The following is a 24,643-nucleotide window of genomic DNA, read 5'->3' as shown; positions in this document are numbered from 1 at the left end:
TGAAAGGACTATAGGACTCATGCCAATTTCTTACTCTGTAGCTAAACAGGAAACACAATTTAAATGGTAAATCATGTCTAGTGATGTTTTATCACAAACTGCACATTCTTAATGAACAAGTTTCGTATCACCTTTTCATTCACCTGAAGGAATGCAACATAGTTTTTTTTATTGCACATAATGATCTAAACATATGTAGTGTAACCGAATCCTTGCACTGGTGCATGAAGCTATAGAAGCTATAGAAAAATGTAGTTATACAATTTCCAAAGCAAAAATCAGAAAAATCAGCAGAGCAGTTGTCAACAAGAGTCATCAGAAAGATGACATCCCCCCCCCCCCCCCACCCGCAGCTGTCTGTAATGTAACCACAAGAAAATGTGCATTTCTGTATGTAATGAGTCAAGAGTTGAATGTTCCTGAAAAAACATACATTGTTTACCCACAAAAGATCCACCATGGTCACATCCATATGAAATGGAAAGTAAAACAAGTGTGTTTCTGTGGGGTTTTTTTATGCAATCAAATGATACATTACAAGAAACAATAACTAAACAAGCGTATAGTCGACGAAGTCATCTATATCCCCACCCATCTTAACACGTTATGGTCCCAAACCAGGTAACTGACCCAACATTTCTCTTAGCCCATGTCAAAATAGCTGCAATGGAAATTCTAAAATAAACATTTCTAAAACTCCTTAATATCAAATGGCACTAGTTCAGTATGTGCTTTATATATAGACATGCAATGTTTGGCAAATAGATATTTAACAGTTTATTTGTTATACTCAATAAGTGAACCCACCCTATATCAAAACTAAAATCCAACTTGTTGCCATGGAAACGTAAAAAATAAAAAATTCTAAAATTCCTAAATAGCGAAAGGCAACATTTTGGTATGTGACTCCCAGATTAGCCAAGTTTCGATCAAATACACTGAATAGTTTTCGAGTTCTGCCCCAGGTAAGGAAATGATTACGGACAGACCCCAACATTATATGCCAGGTGGATAATAAAGTTATCCTCATATGTATCACTTTTAAATGCCTTTCAAAGACTCAATAAAGTTAGTTATTTTTTGTGTCTACTAATATGAAGAGTTAGAACAGTTAGTTCCCTGCACTATGATTTTTCTTGGATGTCACTTAGGCAGTAGGGTTATCATAATTTCAACGAACTTTGAGGCCTATGTTATAGAAACAAGGGTAAAGCTCCACACCGTCAAGACAAATCATTTTTCAGCACTTGGAGTGAGTGAGTATGGTTTTACGCCACTTTTAGTAATATTCCAGCAATATCCCGGCAGGGGACACCAGAAATGGGCTTCACACATTGTACCCATGTCGGGAATCGAACCCGGGTCTTCGGCGTGACGAGCGAACACTTTAACCACTAGGCTACGCGACCGCTCCCCTACAGCACTTGGGAGCACAAACAAAAATGGAAATTGACAACACACTGAAACAAGCATAGTGTGTCTAGTGCCCATCTAATTGCTGACTATAATTATGAAGTAGTATCGATAGTTCTCCTGGAACCCTGAGACTGGTACGCTCAGGATGGGGCCAGATTTATACTACTACTACTACTACTACAGGAGGGGAATATTTTTTCTCTCTTCCATTAAAATTATTATGCTATTCTACAATCGACATGACATTTAACTAAATATTATTTGTGGTGAAAAATGAGAGGTGCCGAAACAGGATTGTATCAAAGTATAGGAAAAGAAACAAAGACGAATGCGCCCAAATAGGTGTACTCCCAATTAAACATTTGAGGTACACAGGATATATAAATATGCCAAGAGCAGCACTACCAAGAGAAGCATACACAGAAATTTGCTCAGGCACTTTATCTTTTTGAGCAGCAAAACAGAAGTACCACATATCACAAACGTGATATATTCTAGATTCTCACTTGCTACGCAATGTTTACAAGTTGCTCATACTACCTTCCAGACTAGTAGTGCGGCAAGAGAGATGTATGTCCACCGTTGTACCGACTGCACCATCGAGACTATAGAAAAGCATGTATATTCTCCTGCTTCTAGATCTAGAGCTTTTCTCCTGGATTTTGGTACTGGAGCCACATGTAACACATTTTTCTGTAATAGATCCTCATATTCCTGGTGTATTTGCCGCAATTCTGAAAGTAGTTCTGGATTTGGAGCTGCAACGACTCATATTGGGTTCCAATGGATAGTCTTGTCTTCCACTACGAAGGATTTGGTTGGCTCTATCTCGCTTTTGAGGGCTCTATTTCTGGCAGCCAGAAAGTCTTTCTACCATGTTTGTCCTCGTCCTTTTCAAATATTCGGACCATACTAGAAAGAATATGTCATAGCTCCTCTGTTGCCCAGACTCTTTCTTCTTGAAGAACAACTCGGGGGCTATCTCCACTTTCTCTATAACCAAGTATGGAATACACACCTGGTTCTAATTCTGAGACTTTCTTTGTTCCATAATCTAAAATCGTATAGACTAGTTTTTTACCACCAATGCTTTTTTCTTTGTAGTCGGTTTTCTCCAGTCCGTCTATTCTTTTCTCTCATAGTTGTTTTTGCTTTTCTAATTCTTCTACAGCACGAGGCCATAGATTAGTTTCCTCTTCAGTTTCCTCTATTTCTCCTTGTTTTATGGGTATTTCCTTTGGGGGAGAAGCAGAACTTGTTGGCATTGCATTGTTGTATTGCATTTTTCTCTGTCATTGTTCTCTAGCTCTACCACGGCAAACTTACTGCACACATATTTTCCAGCTGGCAATGTTGATGCTTTCTTATGTTTGGAAATGGGCGGTGCTGGTAATAGTTCTAGATCTGTTGGACCACAGTGGTTTGCTATTTGTCGGATGGGTGAATTATCCCTTGGTGGATCGGGGAGGTTGGGGAAGGCACCTTCACCTGCTAGTTTTCAGAAGGTGCACTCGTTTTTTCCACATTGGCACTGTTCTGCTAGAGTTTGGGTAAGTATTGAGAATTGGGTACACCACCTAGCACACTTGTCGTTCAGATTTTCTATATTCACTATACAACTAGGGATCGCTATCTGGTCTGGGGCCACGAGGGGTAGCCGCTTTTTCAGTGGTGGTAGAGTGGTGAATCTGTTTGTCCATAGTGGGCATTTCTTGCTATCAACGCAGTGCTCTGTGGCGCCGCATTTGCAAGTGGAAGTAGGATCCTCGAAGATGCTTGGTGGTGTAGGACAAGTGGTGAAACAGTCCCTGCATTGGTTGTATGGATTTCTTTATCTTTCTTTAGAGGAAATGATACGAAGTTTGCTGAGGCTTTGATGTGTGTTGTACAGGAAAACGAAGTCTAGTATCTTGCCAGCCTCGATTGCAAGATGGAAGATGCATAGGTGTATCTCTAGAAACTGCCTTGGGATTTGGTACCGCTCGTAGAAAGTATACCCTAAATACTCCAAGATTTGTTTCTATCAGATAGGAATAAAAAAGGGTATGTTTTTTCGAGACAATCATAGGCCTCCTAATAGTTCTTGTTTCGATTCTTGTTGTTGAGAATTTGCCCCCTCTTTGTTTCACGAATTCGAATATATCTAGTTTGTGATATGTGGTACTTCTGTTTTGCTGCTCAAAAAGATAAAGTGCCTGAGCAAATTTCTGTGTATGCTTCTCTTGGTAGTGCTGCTCTTGGCATTTTTATATATCCTATGTACCTCAAATGTTTAATTGGGAGTACACCTATTTGGGCGCATTCGTCTTTGTTTCTTTTCCTATACTTTGATACAATCCTGTTTCGGCACCTCTCATTTTTCACCACAAATAATATTTAGTTGTCAATTTAATGTCATGTCGATTGTAGAATAGCATAATAATTTTAATGGAAGAGAGAAAAAATATTCCCCTCCTTTAGTAGAAGTAGTATTGGGGTATAAATCTGGCCCCATCGAGGGCGTACCTGTCTCAGGGTTCCAGGAGCACTATCTATACTACTTATGAAGATGAGAAAGTTACACTAATGCAACTGTTGACATCTCTGCTGTCACTAGGGCTGGCTAAAAAGATCAATAATCGGAATTATCATCGATGGAAAGAAATATAAACGATTATCGATATGAAATTGTTGTTATCGATAATAAAATTACATAAAATATTGTGAGGTAATGGTTTAGATATACCGAATCAGACTTGTTATTGTCGATAATGTCAATTGTCGACGACGGAAAGCAGATGTTTTTGTTATATCTCAAATGTCCAAAAAGATATTCATGCATGTACCGTATATTGCTGTGTATAAGGCAAGTTTTATGTACCTAGTCATAATGAGGGGGCTAAGAAGGGGGTGTCGTCTTATACACATAGTTGAAGATCTCACGTTTTTTTCTAGTTGTTTCACTTTCAGCTTCCACTGGTGATGTCAACCGGCGTTCGATAGCCAGCCCAGTATTTGACAATAAAACTTCGCATTTCGTCCGAAATAACTGTTCCAATAACTATTTCCAAACATAAACATGATTTGTATCTGTTTTCCTTGAATAAAGTTGAAATGACCCTTGCCTCGATCCAGATTGTCAAGCCAGCTGACAGGGTAAAACAATCAACATCCGTGAGTAAAGAGCCGGAAGCATTTGCATATTGCACATGTGACCTAACATGTGATAACCGGTGAAGCTGAAATCAATTCCCGCTGTTTTTACAGTTGTATTAACAACTGTTGGAGACAGTGTGTATAAGTGAATGTTGAATAAACACGCTGAATGTGAAGCAAACATAAGCCTAGTTAGTTACAACATAGTTAATAGGCAATTAAATTACTCACCACTGTCGCTTATGTTATTACTTCATAAATGAATTATATTTTACTGGCACAAATTTGGTGTGGCACAATTATGCTAACAATTTAGAAACAAAAGACCCGGAAACATTCTGTCAAAACCTAACTAACTTCATAATCAATGCAGCCAAATCCGCAATCCCCTTCAAATCATCCAACCCAGGAAAACACACCGTCCCTTAGTGGAATGAGGAAATAGAGCTAACTAGACTAAAACGCAAATCAGCTTTCAACAGAGCTAAACAAGACCCCTCTCATCTCAAAACAGCCCATGAACTTAACCACCAAGTCCAAAACCTAGTTAAAACTGCTAAAACCAAAAACTTCTGTGAGGAGCTAAACCACCACACCGACGCTAGGAAGGTGTGGCGCAAAATTCACGCTATCAGAGGCATCAAACGGCCCCCAAAAAAGCCCCAATATAAACAACTCAACTAACCCCACCCAAAAGGCCAACAACCTAGCCAAACACTTCTCTAAATTTAGTAGCAACAGTAACTTCAGTAAGAAATTCCAAGATAAACTAAAAAAAGAAACCAAATTCTCCAAAGAAAACAGACAAGATAATCTAGAAATAAATCAGCCTTACACCCTAGAACTAAATCACGTACTAAACAATAGAAAAAAAGGAACAACTCCTGGCCTAGACCTCACCTCTTACCAAATAATCAAACACTTACCTACCAAACTACTCCAAACTTTACTTAAACTATACAACCTAGTCTACCTAAACGGACAGGTCCCATCCTCATGGAAGGAAGCTCTAGTAATCGCAATACCTAAACCAAATAAACCAGCAGATCAGGTTAACTCCTATAGGCCCATCTCCCTTACCTCAAATCTCTGCAAAATAATGGAAATTAAGACTAAAAATAGGCTACTGCACTACCTAGACCAAAACAACGTCATAAACCCCGACCAAAGCGGCTTCACTCCTGGACGATCAACTCTCGATAACCTCGCATAACTAGAACAGGATATAAAAACAGGACAGCTAAACAAGCAATACACCATGGGCATATTTCTCGAGTTCTCTAAAGCTTTCGATATGGTATGGCACCACTGGCTAATACAAAAACTTATAAAAATAGGACTAAAAGGCCAAATAATAAACTTCATCCAAGATTTCCTAAACAATCGCAAAATAACCGTGGGTATAGACCATACGCTATCGAACCAGTGTGCCCAAGAAAATGGCACTCCCCAGATCAGCATCCTCTGCCCAACCCTCTTCAATATAATGATAAACGATCTATTCGAGGGCTTATCCCCTAAACTAAACACTTCAAAATTCGCGGATGACGGAGCCCTATGGATCCGCACTAAAAGCATTAAAATGGCAGAAAACTTAATCCAAAAATCTCTAAATAAAATACAACAATGGGCAGACAAATGGGGCTTCTCCCTTAACTCAGATAAAACAACAGGAGTAGTATTCAAATATAAAAACATGAAACCTGCCTTCCCAATCCTCCAGCTAAACAACCAAACAATCAAATTCCAAAAACAAACCAAATTCTTAGGACTCTTTTTCGATCAACACCTCACCTGGGAGGCTCACGTCCAAAACCTAAAAACTAGATGCAGCAAAGACCTTAACACACTAAGATGTCTCACCGGCTCTAACTGGGGAGCCTCCAAAGATACCCTCCTCTCACTCTATACAGCACTAATTAGATCAAAACTAGACTACTGCTGCGCCATATACAATACCCTAAACAACTCTCTATCTAAAAAACTTGACTCAATACAATACCAAGCCCTTAAACTAATTACACGCACACAACATGGCACCTCCTACACCTCACTTCAGGCACTTACAGGGGAAATGCCACTAAATCTACGCAGGGAACATCTAAGCCTTAATTTCTGGGCCGCGTCCCAAACAAACCCTCTCATCCAAAACTTAATTAACCAAAACATTAGTCCAAGAAACCAAGCTCTAGCTCGCAAACACCCCTTACTCACCCCAATATCCACCAAAGAATAACTAACTACCTCAATGAACACCAAACTCAAAATCTTAAACAAAACTGCAAAAAATCAAATATCTTCATCCCTAAACTCAAAATACCCAAAATAGACAACGCTAGCAAACCAAATAAATAAACAAACCGACCCAAACATAGCTAAAACCACCACAATCGCATACTTACACGAAAATTGGCCAAATTGGTGTCACATATACACTGACGGATCTTCAGACCCGATCTCCAACCACACAGGCTTCGGAGTCCATACCACACAACCAGTTATATCCACACAATCTTACCTACTCCCAAACAACCAATCTGTATTCACGACCGAACTTATGGGCATGGCCTCAGCCCTGCATAACCAACAATCTAAAAACAACAATAAAATCCTAATTCTCACCGACTCCCTTAGTGGACTACAAGCCCTCCAAAACAAAAATACCAAAAACCGACCTAAATTAATAAACCAAATACTTAAAAGCTCCAACGACCTAACAAAAGCAGGCAAACAAATAACCTTCTTGTGGATCCCTGCCCACGTAGGAATTTGCGGCAACGAAAGTGCCGATAAAGCAGCTAAATTATCTCTCAAAATACAAAAAATAAGCCTAAACATCTTAAAATCAGAAATTAAAAGTGTAAACAAACAAAAAATAACCAAAAAATGGCATAATCAACATCAAACTCAAATAGCCAAATCAAAAAAGTGCTCAGGAAACCACTAGCCAAACCTAAAATCCTACACCCCTCAAAAACAAATTGACAGATTAACTACAAAACTCCAAACAGGACACACTAACCTAAATAACCACCTAAAAAATTTAAAAGGCACACCACAGGCAACTGCCCCCACTGCAAACAACCCGAAACCACAGAACACACACTCATCCACTGCACCCACTACCAAACACAGAGATCCAAACTACAAACCACCCTCAATCTAAATAAGGTTCCTACTCTAGATGAAATACTAAACCCTCAAAATAAACTAGAAAACTTCAAGGCCCTAGGCGTAATCCTAATCAAAACAGACCTAATTAAGCGCATCTAAAAACTAATTAATCTATCAATCCAAAATCCAATAAACATACAAACACCCACCTCACCCGGCTCCCTTAGTTCCCTTCTCCACCCACCTCGGCATTTATTCCAAATTTCAAAAATTCCAAAAATTCAATATAATTAAGCAACCCCTAAAAGCCCCCTCTTGAGTTGCACACACCACTTTCACCCTTTTCGGAATACACTAAATGGTCTGGCCAGGCCCGTGTGCGAAATACGCTACAGTCGGAAAGCGCACGTTAAATCTTCTATAAACACAAAATGGTGACGTGTGCTGGAGTTACGCACGCACGCACGCACCCAATCATTGTAGGCAAAACAACACAAGATAAACAAATTTTTATTGCAAATATAAGGTTGTGATGTGCTTCATTCCAGGTCGCTTTATACACGGAGTATAGGATTTTGGGTCGATTTTGAAGGCATGTACTATAAATGGGGTCGCTTTATACACAGCGATTTACAGTATGTCTCAATACTCACCAGTGGCGTGAAATATGTTGATTTCTTTTGGGACTACCTTTCACATTTACTTTAAGTTACTTCTACGATATATAGCGATAATTGATCGATAAATAGTAAGCATTTAGCAATCTTTATATTCTATATCGATAGCCCTAGCTGTCACCATTTCTGATCATTCCATCTTGTTTTAAAAAAAGAACTAACACAAGACTTTTTTTGGTGACATTGCAACTAGAATGAACCCCATTGTACAATGCAACGATAGATAAGTGTCCATAATGGGTTGTTGAGAAAAAAATATATTTCTCAATGTTCTGAGCTATTCGAAAAAATGTAGCTTAGCATACCCAGCACTCTGCCTGTAGCAAACTCTTCTTCGAGAGCAGATTCCACCTTGGCAGTCTTCTTCCTGGCCTTGTACTTCTTCATTGTTTTCTTGGAACGAACCTTATTCAGGACTTGCTCTTCCTCCTCTGTCTGGAACGAACAAAATACCAATGCTTAGAATGAAAGAAGCAACACCCAACATTTCAGTCAGCTAGCTTAATAAGAAATCTAATTGCACTTTGGACCTCATGACACATTTAAACATGTGTTAAACACATGCATAATAAAGTTAACCTTTGAAAGTCAAATACTTGAAGCACACTTTCTCAGGAAGGTGTTTGGACTTCTGGTTGACATCTTTTGACATCACTTTTGGGTTTGGGAAACTACATGCTTTATGCAAAACATCTTTAATACCAAAGACCCACAGAATAATATTTCCACCTTGATAAGCAGTAAACAATTTAAAATGTAAAAAAAAATAGATTGGTGGGCAGGATTACTCCTTATTTAACAGAGAGACAGTATACTTTGAATTAACAATGATAACTATTGTTTGACAATTCCTGCGAATACACCCCTATTACATCATTGCCAGAATATACCAGAGGTTCTGGTGGGTTCTGACATCTAGGTAACCCTTGGATAGTTAACAGTTGTTCGTGGGTACCTAATCAATCTAAAGCCCTTTAAACTGGAGATGGACCAAACTTAGTGTAAACATCAAAACCAAATCACTTTAGTGACAAGTTCAAAAGATCCATGTCTGATTAACTTTGGGGTCAGGTGCAAGATCTCCAACAAAACCAACTTACCAGATTTCTCAATCTTTTAGATAGAAAATTTACTGAGCAAAGAGTCTGATACTATTTTTACCACAAAATCATAACCACTGTCAGGGCAAGTTGAGTGAAAGAGCAGTTAACATGACTGCAGGGTAATAAACAAGAGTATCGCTCACCTGGATATTTACACAATCATGACAAAATATACATTTGCATTGTACATGTATATAATACTGCAAATATTTTGTAATTTTGACTGTCAGCATTTAAAAGCGGTGGATGGCAAATCTGACAGCATGAACGTGTACTTCTCTAGATACAAATGTAGCATAAAGATCTGAACCGTTTCCATGTTATGATCCAGGATCCAAGTTTCCAGAGGCAAGGCTTGACCCCAGGGCTTCATAACACAGAAATGTATACAATTATCTGTTTATTGTAGGATGGGGATATCGGTTTGCATGTCACAGTTCAGACAGATGAACAGAAGGTTCAGTCCTGGTAGCATATGTGCATTCCTCTCATTATACTCAGCAATTATACATATAATTATACCGTGGGGGATCTTATATTTGTCCAAGTTATAAATTCCTTATGGTCCCTCTATTTGTAAAATTGTGAATTCCCATCACCTGAGAATACTTCCAACCAAATATGGTTGATATCTATCTTTCAGTTCCAGAGAAGAAGTCATTTAAAGCGTAATAGCCAAATTACTCCTATTTTCATTTAATTCATATTTCTGCGATGCACACGCTGATAAGTTTCACTATTATAAGTGTTTCTCATGCAATACATCTGTGGATATCGTCGATCAGCAAGATCACCCTCTACAACAGATGCACGAAAATGGGCTTGACAAAACATGTTTCAAAAATACCATTCCTGCGTTGCTGTATATGATAGAATATATATAAGCAATATAATGTGACATACATATTTTTGGTGTAAGTTCCACATTACTTCTGGGACAGTTTTCCTTTCATAATACATTCATAGATTCTAGCATGATTTTAGAACAATTTCACGAAGCATTTCTAAATTTATTCCAAAAATATGAAGACTGCCATGATTGCGTATTGATTATAGATTTGTAATTGTTTAATTATTTACAGCTGTTTACAGGTTTTAACATTTTATGTTATTTTTTATATTCAGTAGGTTTTGTTCCCCACAATGATTGTGTGTATGGACAATAAATTTTGATCAATGCATCAGCAGTGTTACTGATCAAACTTCAATTATTATCTTTAGTTTAAAGATATTATATTCTACAATTATTATCTTTCACTCTGAACATCAATTATGTGAATAAGTAACTATTTGATTTCATTAAATCTTAGGGAGGTTTGTTTCCAAACAAAACAATTCTAAAATATATTTGTAATAAGAATATGATACATTACTTACTTGTAACAGTACATGATATTTTTGTTTATTTAATCACAAGAACCATGGTTGCACATAAGCTGGTAAGTTAGCCATATGTTTCTAAGAAAATGCTATCTCAGTCTTCTGGTTGGAGTGAAAAGAAATGTGCCTGTATACATGTTTACCCTTGACAGATGTATTTTTTTCTGGTCAGCCACGCCCCATGACTTTAGTTCACCTTATGTGGTCTATTTTGCATATGCAGGTACTGCTGCAAACCTTTTTCTCCTTTGTATGCAATCACAGTATCACAACTTCCTTAGCTGTGTGTGTAAAAGTATCCCTGTCATCATGAAACAAGAATTATAAAAGACATATTTACAATTCAAAGCATATCTGTCTTTCCTTCAATACTCTTTGTCTAAATGCCAGAAATTGTCAGTCATAAAAATAAATTTAAAAAAAAAAGATTTTCATAAGGACTTTTCTTACCATATATGACCGCGTATAAGCCAAATTTTGAGGATCAGAAAAAAGATTCTGTAGAAAGGGGTCGGCTTATCCACAGGATACACTTTCATAATAGTATTTTCCAGATCGTGATCTGTCGGAAACATCGCCTGAATGACGGTCCGATAGATTACAACTTCTCGAAAGTTTGGAAGTTGCCACATCTAGAGCTATTATTGTTATAAATTATCAATAAAGTTATTATACACCAATGTTGTCATTATCAAAAAAATGTTATGCATGTTACTACTTCCAATAATAAGTTTTCAATTGAATGTTCAAAGTTGACCAGACGTGTCAATTTTCTATCAAAACTAAACAATCAATTTCAAGGATCACATTCATAATATCATGAACTTGATGAAATATTATGTTGTGTGTTCTGTTCTTCTACGTGAAAACATAAATATAATTATAGATCTATTATCTTATTTTCTTAGGTACAAATTCACAAAGTATTTTGGGCACAATTTAATTTGTTTTGGGTACAAAATCACATATAGGAACCTATATATATTTGCATTACCTCCATACAGTCATCGTGTACCAAAGTTTTAATCGGTTCAGAGGACGGGAGGTTCTCAGAAAATTTTCAACATCTTTAATATTCTCAATTGTTCTTTTTGTAATGTTAGACCAATAACAATATTACGTTGTTATTATTATGGCAAATCAATACATTATATCGCTCTCCGTTGCATTTCATTTTCAGAAAATAATTTTAAATTAAAATCATTGAGCGTGAAATCCATTACGGTTTCGGATTTAGACCGACACATTTGATGGCGACAATCACAAAGAAATATGAAACAAATAGGAGTGAAGACTGCTCTCCGCATCAATAAATAGTAAATAGTTGACGAAATATAGTAAATTATGTATTTTCTTTTAAATTTGAATCTATTTCGGAATTTCTTTATGATAGCTTACCAACTTTTGCATATTTTGCTTCCATGTGTCACATGCGGTAGGTGCTTCCAGTTTCAGAAATGATAGCTAAAATTGCAAGTATTTTTATTATTTCTCGAAAACTGCACTATTTTGCTATTGAATGGTTAACCTAGAATGTATATCAGTTCAGATTTTGCCTATCATCCAATATTTGTCATTTTTTGCAGTGTTTGTTGACTTTGTTCAACTCAACAAATTGGAAGTTAAGCCACGCCCCAAACGTGTCACTGACATTTGTCGGCTTGTCAATGTGTCCGAAAGTTTATCGAACAAAATCATTTGCAAACTCTTTAAAAAAGACTTTTTGTACAAAGACTTATACATGTGTGTTAATAATTCTAGAAAATTAAGTTGGATGTAACAAAATAATTGTAATAGTCTAACGGGGTAACTATGCATGTGGAGTTGTTTGTTTACTGCTGTTGCCATGATCATACAAGTTCCATCCAATCGATGATGTTACGATTCAGATTGTTTTTGTTTACAATTAGTTACACCGAAAGTTGCTAATTTTTAGAAATTAAGGAACATGAGTATTTTCCTTTCGTCAGCAAATAAACAAATTTGATCGAATAGGAAAAATGATGAAATATTAAAGAAAATATCGGAGTGCATAACGCTCAATGTGATGTGCCAAAAGTCAACAATGGTCGTTTCTGGTAGTTGTGTGCCGAGAAGTTTGACTGAAACTTTTTTAACTCACGATATTTTCTTTTTGAGGTAAATAAACAACTGAAAGTTTTAATATTGAACAAGCTGAGCATTTATGCATGTCATATGTAATTCAAATGTTATGCAAAGCCTTCTTGTTAAATAGAGTTTTCTTTTGGGGTGTCGTGATGCTATTGGCCTGTCGAATGGGTTCGACATCAGATGCACAGGAAGTGACACACATGTGGAATGGGTTTGAGGTTAGAGGTTTGCGTGCATATATATATCTATATCTCGGACACACTTCAACGACGGGTCCACATCGAACATGTCAAAGAGCAAAATTAAGACATTTCAACTTCAAATATAATTTTCTGAGTACTGTTTTAAAAAACACGATTTTCCGCGAATCCAAGATTTCACATCCCTAATTATTTACGCAGGGAACAAATTGACCAGTCACCGCAGGAACTTCCCGCGCTAGATCTACATGTATTTCGACTGCGAAAATGTTATGTTGACATTTAATAGTTAAATTGCCTCAAATATGACTTTAAATGAGTCAATATATGGCATTAATGATATGTGTATCCATTCTCTTGCAATTTAAGTTTGTTTCAAGGCGCCAATAGCGGTAATCTGACTGTGGTTGCTGTAAACAACATTCAGTTGTGCAATCTACCGATCACTTCTCGTACGATTTTGTTGAAATTATCATAATTCTTGAAATGAAATTTTTAATGATTAAAATATATTGCAAACATAAGTCCAGATAAACAATGAACACCTTTTTATAACCAGGTATTCAGGTCAATAAAAGTATGAAATTTGATATAAAACACCACTAGACATGATGATTAACCATTTAAAATGTATTTCCTGCTCTCCAAGGCATTTTTTTTATATGCAGAGATAAAGGTGTGTATTTTTTTCGTAAACTCAGCCAGAAATAGCAATCAGCTGTGCACATGTTTCCTCCCAATCTACCGGTGATTCAGTTGAAAAGTACCCAATGATAAGAATTTTGATTGCAATGGTCAGAAGAAATTGTATCTGAAATTATGATTTTATCAGGAATAATAAATTCCAATATCATGTTATTTTAGATGCAGCTTCCACTATATATACTTGAAATTATAAGAACCATAAGCATTGCACTTTGGTACAGGTGGTATGCAATAGAGGTGGTACGATTAATCGATCCTCGAACACATCAATCTTTTTCAATTTCCGATTCTTGAATCCATTCGAAATCCTTACATAGCGATTCAGTAACACGATTCATGCTTATCAAGTTTAACATGCTTAAATTATTTCTATGTTAACAATGTTAGTATTTTACCATTTACGTGTTCCATTTCATTTTTGATTGGTAGATTAAAAGATTATTCACTATTTCCTGCATATATATATATCTATATCTAGGACACACTTCAACTACGGGTCAACATAGAACATGTCAAAGAGCAAAATTAAGACGTTTCAACTACAAATATAGTATACAAAGTAATAAATCAAATCAACAAATATATATCTAAAACTTGTCAAACTTACAGCTAAGTTATTATTTCCATCTTTTCATGCTATCGCGTGTAATGTAAATCAAATGACATCTCTGGTTTCGTCGCCTCGATTTATCGGCCCCGACACAATGTTTAAATCCAAAATATATGTGGGAATGAGGCAGTTTTCATTCCCCGTTAAGTAAACAACAAGTCAAAGATATCGTATCGGACATTTTAATTAGACTAAAGACAAACACAAACCTTGCAGGAAACTCGCGATCTATATTAAAAACATGGAACTTCGTGGATGTATCGTTCTAGGTTAGGAGCAGTGACAAAGGTTTTTCAGGCATATTGGAAACATCGTATCAGAGCCGAGAAATCGAGCCGACGAAAGCCAAGATGTCATTTGAATTACATTATACGCGATCGCATGAAAAGATTGAAATAATAACTTAGCTGTAATTTTGACAACTTATAGATATATTTTGGTTGATGTTATTTATTACTTTGTATACTAGATTTAAAGATTTGCTTGAAACGTCTTTGTTTTGCTCTTCGAGATGTTTGATGTGGACCTTTGTCGAAGTGTGTGTCCGAGAATTTTATTTTCAATAACATCGCGGGATATAGTGAATCATTTAATCTTTTGATAAAAAATGATAAATTGAAATGGAATACGTATTTCAGACATTGTGAAATGTGATTGATTTAATAAATGAATGATATGACAGGTAGGTTCGTAAAATTATATAGATCTACCCTTTATTTTGATGTGACTACGACATGGCTGGTCTACCGGCGTACGGTGTTGAAAGAGTATATTGGATCTTCAAGCAAACTTTCTTGAAACCTATTTTTCTTTTGACAAAGTTTCGGGGATGCCATTTGGACTTTAGTCCTTGACATTGACAAAATACTGTTAACAAGGTCTGCGATTGGCTTACGTTTCTATTTCGGTTTTGTTAACCAATCAGCGATCAGAAAAGAGAAAAGTCATCGGATACCTCTCAAGTTTCCCGCTCCCGCCGAAATCTGGCTTGCACCGGAACCCAGCGAATATTGGATACACATTATCACATGGGTTTTAGGAGCGAGAGAAACACGAAACAAAACAAGAAAAAGTTATGCGTGAAGTGAACTTTTTTCAAAATAAAAAACGCGTAAGGGGGCGCGTGAAGGTTGGTTTTTTTTGCGTTCTATTTTTTTTTTTCAGTGCATATTTTTGAATATGGGATGCCGTAAACGCAAACACTGCTTCTATATATTAAACGAAAGTGAATAATTGACCACTTTCTGTTATAAAGTGGATAATAGAAGTTTATTCTAATATTAGCAAAAGCAATCTCCTGACTGGAGCTCTGAGGACGTCTTCGTCCCACAACGAATAAATGTCAACTTAAAAATGTTATGGCTGAAACGATATCCCGGGACACCGATGCATTGCGATTCACTCCATACGATACGGTGTGCGATTTGTGAGGTGCTGTATCTCGATTTTTCACGATACGTTTTTATCAAAGATGTATATACGTACGTCTTTATTTTTGTACACAAACTTTTATCACAGATACGTTTTAAATGTGTTTAAACTCTTTCAAAACCGTAGGCACCGAGTCCTCAGGCACCGGCCATAGGCCGGTTAACCGGCCAAGCCTTAGTCATGTCAAAATAGTATATATTTTTATGGACCTACCTGCCATTTATTAAATCTATCACATCTTACAATGTCTGAAATACGAATTCTATTTCAATTTATCATTTTTTATCGATAGATTAAAAAGTTATTCAGTATTTCCCGCAGTATGAAAGTATAATTCTCCGACGCACACTTCGACAACGGGTGCACATCGAACATGTCAAAGAGCAAAACAAAGACGTTTCAAGCAAATCTTTAAATATATTATACAAAGTGATAAATAAAATCAACAAAAATATATCTAAAAGTTGTCAAACTTACAGCTAAGTTATTATTTCCATCTTTTCATGCGATCGCGTGTAATGATAGTCAAATGGCGCCTCGAATTCTCAGCTCGGACACGATGTTCAATGCCAAAATATATGCATGAAAAATCTTTGTCACAGCTTGTAACCTAGTATGATACATCCACGAAGCTCCATATTTTTAATATAGATCGCGATTTCCTGCTTAAAACGTTCAGAATAACACGATTTAACCAAAATATTTCGTAAAAATCTGAAATTCATCTTACACGAGCATTTTTGTAATTTGATTGCCTGCCTCAGGTCACGTGCTCAAATTTGACCAATCAGGAACCTTGTAGCAGATTTCGGCAAGAAAGCGTCTTTAGGAACCATTTTTTATCCAATGAAACTTTATGTTATACCTACGAAAAGACTCCAGGCAATGTTACGAGCGTGTAGATGAAACAACAAGCTTTCTAGCGATGTGTCATATGTCAGTCTTCGATGAACGTGTTATTCATACAAAGCTTTAGTAAACGGAGGTATTTCTTCATGTTACTTAGCGGACAGCCGCTGTTATCTGGAAATGGGTGAAATCAGATACTATTCATAATTCTTTTAAAAAAAAATTCCAATTACGTAAATGAAAATAAAAAAGAAATAAGTAGATCTAGATCTTTTGAAATCTTATATTTGCCCCAAATCAACAAATTTTTGCTTCCTTGGTCCTTAATCTGGACGTTATGAATGTGTTAGCTTACATTTTGTATATTTACAACAAACTTAATTAAGTTGTCAATGCATTATTTAAATAATGTTATAAAAATAACTTTCATATTTATAAACACCTAGATTAGACCTTTCAAATGGTGTATAACATGGCTGTTGCTACAATTGTTTTTAATTCGCTTTTTTGCCCTTATACATGAAAATGGCAAATCATTAGTTACTGGACACTGGTACATTTAGTATTTACTCCTAGAATCTACCATCTAGTCACAACTCACAAATGACCAATTTATTGATAAAAAATGATTAATTGAAATGGAATACGTATTTCAGACATTGTGAAATGTGATCGATTTAATAAATGAATGATATCACAGGTAGGTCCATAAAAATATATATTATTTTGACGTGACTACAACTTGGCCGGTTAACCGGCCAACAGTGTCTGGGGACTCAATGCTTCTTGGCCGGATAACAGGCCTACAGTGTTGAAAGAGTTAATGCTGAGCGCCAGACAGGGTAACAACAAGTACCATCTTTTAACGTCTTTTGGTATGACGCGGCTGGGGATCAAACCCCGGACCTTCCACTCTCCAGGCGGACGCTGTAACATTAGACCACGGAGGCGGTCCTCAATATGCATGAACAATCTTTGTCACAGTTCGATTGCGATTTCCTGCTTAATGTTCAGAATAGCACAATTTAACAAAAATCTTTCGTCAAAGTCTGAAATAAGCTGAATAGATGTAATTTGATTGGCTGCCTAAGGTTACGTGCTCAAATTTGATCAATCACAAACCTTGTTGCAGATTTCGTCAAGAAAGCGTCATTAGAAACCAATTTTTATCCAATGATATATTTTTATTTATAACTAGGAAAAGACTCCAGACGATGTTACGAGCGTGTAGATGAAAGAATAAGCTTTCTAGCGATGTGTCATATGCCAGTCTTCGACGAACGTGTTATTCATACGAAGCCTCAAAAACGGGGTTATTTCTTCATGTTACTGAGCGGACAGCCGCTGTTGTCGGGAAATGGGTGATGACAGATACTATTTATAATTCTTTTTAAAATGCTTTTCCAATTACGTAAACAATGAAAACAAGAAAGAAGTGAGCAAACCCCCATTATCCCCGCTGGTCAACAACAAATAGTAAATATTTTGTTAAATTATGAAATATTACATATTTTTTACTGATTTTAACTTCAACGTTTTAAAAACTAAGATTGAGTTCCAGTGACAGTTGACTCCCCCGTCCCACTCCCCCAATCTCCCATGTTACCAGTGTTCACTTTGAGGAAGTAGATCGTCATGAACACCTTTGAATAGGTGAATTATCAAAAGGACCCAAAATTGTTGATATAAAAACACATAAAAAATTGAACAATATCATATAAGAAAATCAATAAATTAATAATTTCCATCTAGCCTTTACAGATATGGTAAAGAATTCATAAATTCAAACTAACACAAAGCACAGATACTTATGATAATCTACATGTGTGGAAACAATTTTGGAAAATATATATGCTATACAAAACCAGTCATCAAAATTTCTAAATTCCATCATGTTTCCATGAAAACAGCAAAAGAGAAAACTCTCAGAATCTTATAAAAGAAAAAAACAAACAATCATAGTGGTTAATGTAGCAAGTTTGCTGAAGCTAGGATATATATTATTGTAAACATGGATCGTACAAAAACTCTACCCAAAATTCCATGGAAATGGAAACGGCAAAATAAAAAAAATTCAGAATCTTCAAACTAGCAAAAGACACAAGTACTCATTGTGGTAAATGTGTGTAGCAAGTTTGGTGAAGCTAGGGTGCATGGTTAAAAAGATAAGGGCCGTACCAAACACCCACACTAAAAGTTTAAGTTTCTAATGTTTCCATGGAAACGGCAAAAATTAAAAAGTTCAGAATCTTCAAACTAGCAAAAGGCACAAGTACTCATTGTGGTAAATGTGTGTAGCAAGTTTGGTGAAGCTAGGGTGCATGGTTAAAAAGATATGGGCCGTACAAAACACCCACACTAAAAGTTTAAGTTTCTAATGTTTCCATGGAAACAGCAAAAATTAAAAAGTTCAGAATCTTCAAACTAGCAAAAGGCACAAGTACTCATTGTGGTAAATGTGTAAAAGTTTGGTGAAGCTAGGGTGCATGGTTAAAAAGTTATGGGCCGTACAAAAGCTCGGACGGAAGGACGGACGGAACGCTATATACCCCCAATTTACTTCATAAACAGGGGTATAACAAGTATTTGTCACAAAGTGACAAAATGTCCCCCGCCTGTATATACACCATAGTACCAAATATGAAGACAATCCAGCGATTAGTTCTTGAGATATCGCGGCAACACCGTTTTCCAACTCCAAAAGCAGATTTGCCTGCTGTGACCTTGAAAATGGGGTCAAGGTCACCAAAACTGACTGGTGTCTGCGGAGTCTGTATATACACCATAGTTCCAAATATGAAGACAATCCAGTGTTTAGTTGTTGAGATATCGCGGCAACAAACAGCTGGGCGGACGTACGGCCGTACGTATGTACGGTCGTGAATACTATATCCCCCGCTTCGCGCTTTTGCGCGGCGGGGGACAATAAAAAAGAAATAGGTAAGTGGATTTTCGCTTCCTTGGCCCTAAAGCGTTAGTAGTATACTCGGACCCCATGGTACCGCGGCATTCATCGTATCGCGGCATTCATCGTATCGCGGCATTTGTGATTTCCAGTAGTTCACGCGGGACACGCCTCTTAGCGGCTGTCTATTAATGCAAATCGGTAACCAGGAAGTGCTCACTTCGTAAACAATTTCAATTTCCTCGGAATGTTCCGTCTCCTGTAAGTAAGGAGTTATTAATCCGTTGATACATATTTCTGACATCTGTTGTAATATTGCCTTACCCCCATATATCAATGGCCAACGATATAACCCGCAGTTCCCCAAGTAAACTTTCTCTATGGACCTGAACTAGATCATCTGCATATTCATGGCGACTAATGAGGTAACGGAAGTTACGTAGTCCGAACATTTTTTCCCCGCTCTGTGCCCAGAATCTATTGGGAGATCATAAGGGCCATAATGCCATACTTAGAAATACGTTCTTCACTAGTAATCAAAAGATAAATACCTACTTTGGGCCGACTAGGAGTGCTTTTTATAAATTTATTGTTGACTTTGAACATTTTTCCATTTTCTGACAAATTATTGTCATCCAATTTTTTTTAGACAATCTTAAAATATAATTTCTGATATTTTGTTGTTGACTTATAAAAATATTTTTCTCTTACTTTTCGGTAAAAATGCATTGAATACCTATTGCTGATAACACATTCAGAATTTTACTTGTGCTGTCTTTGCACTTGTCTGGACAAATCACTGATGTCTGGCATGATCATACCAAGCGGTTGGTAGAATTATGTCCTCTTTTTGTCCAATTCGGACCTCCATACACAACTTTTCTCTGTACCGCGATACGATGGAGTTCTCTCCCTTGTCAAACAGAGCGCGAGGTTCGGCTTTTACTCGGAGCTTCTAATGTAATTCATGAACTTTTATCAGTAAAATATGCATTGTTTGATAAAATGAATGATATCCGATACAGAGAACACGAATAATCATAAAGGTTAGTGAGTGCATTTTGTTCCGTTTAGCGTACATGACAAGTACCGCGATACCCCGAGGTTGCAGGCTACCTGAAGTCATGTCATGAGTGCCGTTCCACCTTAGCAATACCTGAAGTGTCATGGGTGTAAAAGAGGACTTTCAGCTTGCTGGTTGGTCGCACGAATTTGTTAGTTTTGAATGAGTGTTTTAGGCATTTAGTTGTCCGTTAACATTCACTTGTATTATGCTGAAACTAAACACCAAATAAATCAGTAAACAAAGGGTGTGTTTTTTTATATTATATACGTTCAACACGATTCTGTAAGACAAAAGATGCACCATTTTTTTAATTTAAATTAATAAATACTTAAAAGTTTGAAAAAACTTGTAATAAAGCAAGTGATTCAAATCATGAATCGATCGAATGGAATTGAATCGGACATATAAAATCGATAATCAAATTGAATCGCATTGTATGTGAATCAGCCCACCTCTAGTATGCAAGATGTTTTTATGTATGGCACAATTTGACCAGTCACCGTAGGGACTTCCTGCGCTACATGTATTTCGATTTCGAAAAAGTTAAGATATTTAATAGTCAAACTGCCTCAAATATGACTTTTAGCGAGTCATAGTACAGCATTTATATGGGTATCCATTCTCTTGCAACTAACCTTTGTTTCAAGGTGTCAATAGCGGTAATCTGACCATGGTTGCTGTAAATAACGGTGAGTTGTGCGATCTACCGATTGCTTCACACACAATTTTGCCGAAATTAATGTAAACAATATTGAAAGAAATTTTGAATAAAATTGATAAAATTACTAAGACAAGTCAAGAATGATCACATCACATACGATTTCACCGGAAATTATTCACACAATTTTGCCTAAATTAATGTAAACAATATTGAAAGAAATTTTGAATAAAAAATTGCTAGGTAAGACAAGTCAAGAATGATCACATCACATACCATTTCACCGAAAATTATTCTAAACATTATTATAATTATTGAATGAAATTTTGAATATAATTAATAAAATATATTGCAAACATTTGTCTAGATAAACAATGGAAAAAAAATGTTATAACCAGGCATTATAATAGTAGGATTAAATTGCGTAGTTCAGTTTGGATTTGTTGACTGGTATTTCCGGTGTTACATGATCGCAGTGAGAGAAGAACCATTGTGTCATTGGAAAACTTGAGTTTTTTAAAAATGTAAGTAAATTTTGGGAGCCATGCTTTACCACCCGCTATAACCAAGTTAGCGCTGTTAGTGAAGGGCGCAATATGATGCTGAAAGCTCTGATCGCAAACAGGACAATATGTGTACTGTAACATTCTCTCGATTTGCACTCAACTTTATGAGCATTTCATTGGTCATTTAAATCGATACCCAAAGTGGAATAATCCTTGCTATTTACTTTTTAATCATGAAATTATGACACGTGTGACGCCTTGCTAAGCATTTTTATCGGTCAAAAAGTCAGACAACTTAAACAAACCATCGGTCAAATAGAAATTTCAGTCTATGACCAGTGAGAGACGGCCATCTGAAACCCCGTTTTCATGATTTATGTGCAATGCACGATCTCATTAAAATCAGATTTTAGTTTTCGCTACCGCTAACCAAAGATCTCAGGACATCCCATTACGGGTCACGTCAGAAGGAGCTTTCACGAACATTGACCGACCAATAAAATGGCTGACAAGAAATCGACATTTGCCAATCAGAAGGCAGCTATCTCGAGCTTTACGGCACTAGTTTCAAACTGGCGACTACGCTTCAAAACAAATTTTGACATATTCTCGATAAAAAAAATTATAACTGAGCAAAACAACATTCTGGAATGGCTTATAGATGGCCTAGATTGTATGGATATAATCATAAAACCTGTACCTGTCGTTCGGAATACCCCATGTTAAATATCTCGAGGTTGCATGATTAGAAAACACATTCCGACTGTCACTTTCAGGATCTGGTAAGCAACTCTCTGATTGGTTGGATGAAAGGTCATGCTGACGTGACCTACTGATCTTTGTTTAGCGGTAGCGAGAACTAAGATTGGTTGGTTGGTTGGTTTGTTATTTTACACCGCCTTCAGCAATATTCCAGCTATATGACGGCGGTCTGTAAATAATCAAGTCTGGACCAGACAATCCAGTGATTAACATCATGAGCATCGATCCACGCAATTGGGATCGATGACATGCATCAACCAAGTCAGCGAGTCTGACCATCCGATCCTGTTAGTCGCCTTTTTCGACAAGCATCTAAGATCTGATATTAATGAGATTAGTGCAATGCATCACCCAGAGGGTGGTCTTAGCATCCATTGATGCAGCCAAAGTATCCAAGACTATCGCTGATTAGTCCTAAATCCATCTCACTTCCACGACTCGCGTGAAGAATTTTATGGAAGGGATTCTGTAAATCACCTGATTACCCATTTCAGTCCTGTGAACAGTCCAATAAATAATGACGTCACACATATCAGACGGTGACAGGGCCTAACAGGATTTTGCCTAATTTAGGCATAATTTACATAATTAGATTAGTGGGACTTGGTAACACACACTTCAACAGAATTGTCGTGTTATGGCTGATTACGAGGATATTGATCCATATTTTGCTGTTTTGGCAGCTGTAGCCATGACAATACCTATCAGCAGTGTACCAGCCGAACGTATCTTCAGTTTACAAAACCATATACATACAACAAGTCACAACTGACTTTGGCAGCATAGATTGTTTGTTTTGTTTGTTTGTTTAAAGCGGCACCCAGCAATATTCAAACTATATGACGGCTGTCTGTAAAATAATCGAGTCTGGACCAGACAATCCAGTGATTGACATCATGAGCATTGATCCACACAATTTGGATCGATGACATGTATCAACCAAGTCAGTGAATCTGACCACCAGATTCCGCCTTTTATGACAAGCATAGTTGCCTTTTACGGCAAGTATGGGTTGCTGAAGACCTATTCTACCCCGGCATCTTCATCGGTTGGCAGCGTGGATTGAACATTCTTATGATCTTGAACATGCATTCTGGTGAAAAAACACCTTCCTGTTGCAAATATACAGACCAGAAATAAGAGAAAACACTGATCAAAAGGTATCTTTCTATTATCATTAAATAATTTACACAAGAACATGAGGGACATTGGATAGGAGGGCTAGGTATGTCATAAGCCAACCACACATTCAGTCAAAATGGTCCACAAATGTTTGTCACATACCAGTTTTACTGTCTTCTTCCTGCCAAGAGGTGTGGCATAGTGGGCCTCATACCACTGCCTGAATGGGGTGGAGTCAATCTGTAAGATACAGCTCTTTACAAGCGTCTTGGTTCTTACAAGCTCATTGTTGCTGGCATTGTACACCACATCAATGATACGGGTCTTTCTTGTGATACCTGCAATAAATATTGATCTTCTGTAAACATACCTTGAAAGCAGCTGCCATCTTAATTTTCATTGTATACAATACCATAAGAATCCATGTGTATTAACATGATCAGTGGACACAGGAACAGATATTTGAAGATTGAACAGGTGGCAATTTCTGATCAAAATGTCATACTGCTATTTACACCTTAGATTGTAAATCTTTTTCTAAAAGCACTCCTGGCAAAGCAATTCCTGTGAGCAAGATACAATCTTACAAGTTAATGTCTCAACCCAACCTGACATCTGAGGAAGAACATTATTTTATATACAAGTTCTTAGTTTGCTGAACAGACATAAAAGAGTTATCAGTGTAAATAATTCTAAGAATACTATTTCTATTACATCACTGCTGTAAATCCTGTATTTTGTTTTGCCAACACAACTATTTGACATGTTCAGATTTTCAACTGAAGTACTCTCCACGGTCAACTATCCATTAGGAGTTGTACAAACAAAAGTGTCCTGCTGCCCAATGCTCTTGCGCACACACAATGCCAAGAAACACCAAATTTGATTTAGG

At 36.8% G+C, this 24,643-nt stretch overlaps 1 protein-coding gene across 1 annotated transcript in view; it reads right to left on the bottom strand.

Moving 5' to 3' along the window:
- LOC139478007 (small ribosomal subunit protein eS8-like) overlaps positions 1 to 24,643 on the bottom strand; it is a 64,114-nt gene that overhangs the window by 19,640 nt on the left and 19,831 nt on the right. The window contains exons 4-5 of the mRNA XM_071260408.1: positions 23,914 to 24,089; positions 8,648 to 8,777 (exon numbers count right to left, since the gene is read on the bottom strand). Coding sequence (XP_071116509.1) covers positions 8,648 to 8,777; positions 23,914 to 24,089 — 306 coding nt within the window. The remainder of the gene's footprint in view (positions 1 to 8,647; positions 8,778 to 23,913; positions 24,090 to 24,643) is intronic.

The sequence above is a fragment of the Haliotis cracherodii genome, unplaced genomic scaffold (assembly GCF_022045235.1).
Source record: "Haliotis cracherodii isolate W230 unplaced genomic scaffold, xgHalCrac1.p SCAF_1, whole genome shotgun sequence".
NCBI lineage: Eukaryota > Metazoa > Mollusca > Gastropoda > Lepetellida > Haliotidae > Haliotis > Haliotis cracherodii.
This window is presented reverse-complemented; position numbering and strand designations above follow the sequence as displayed.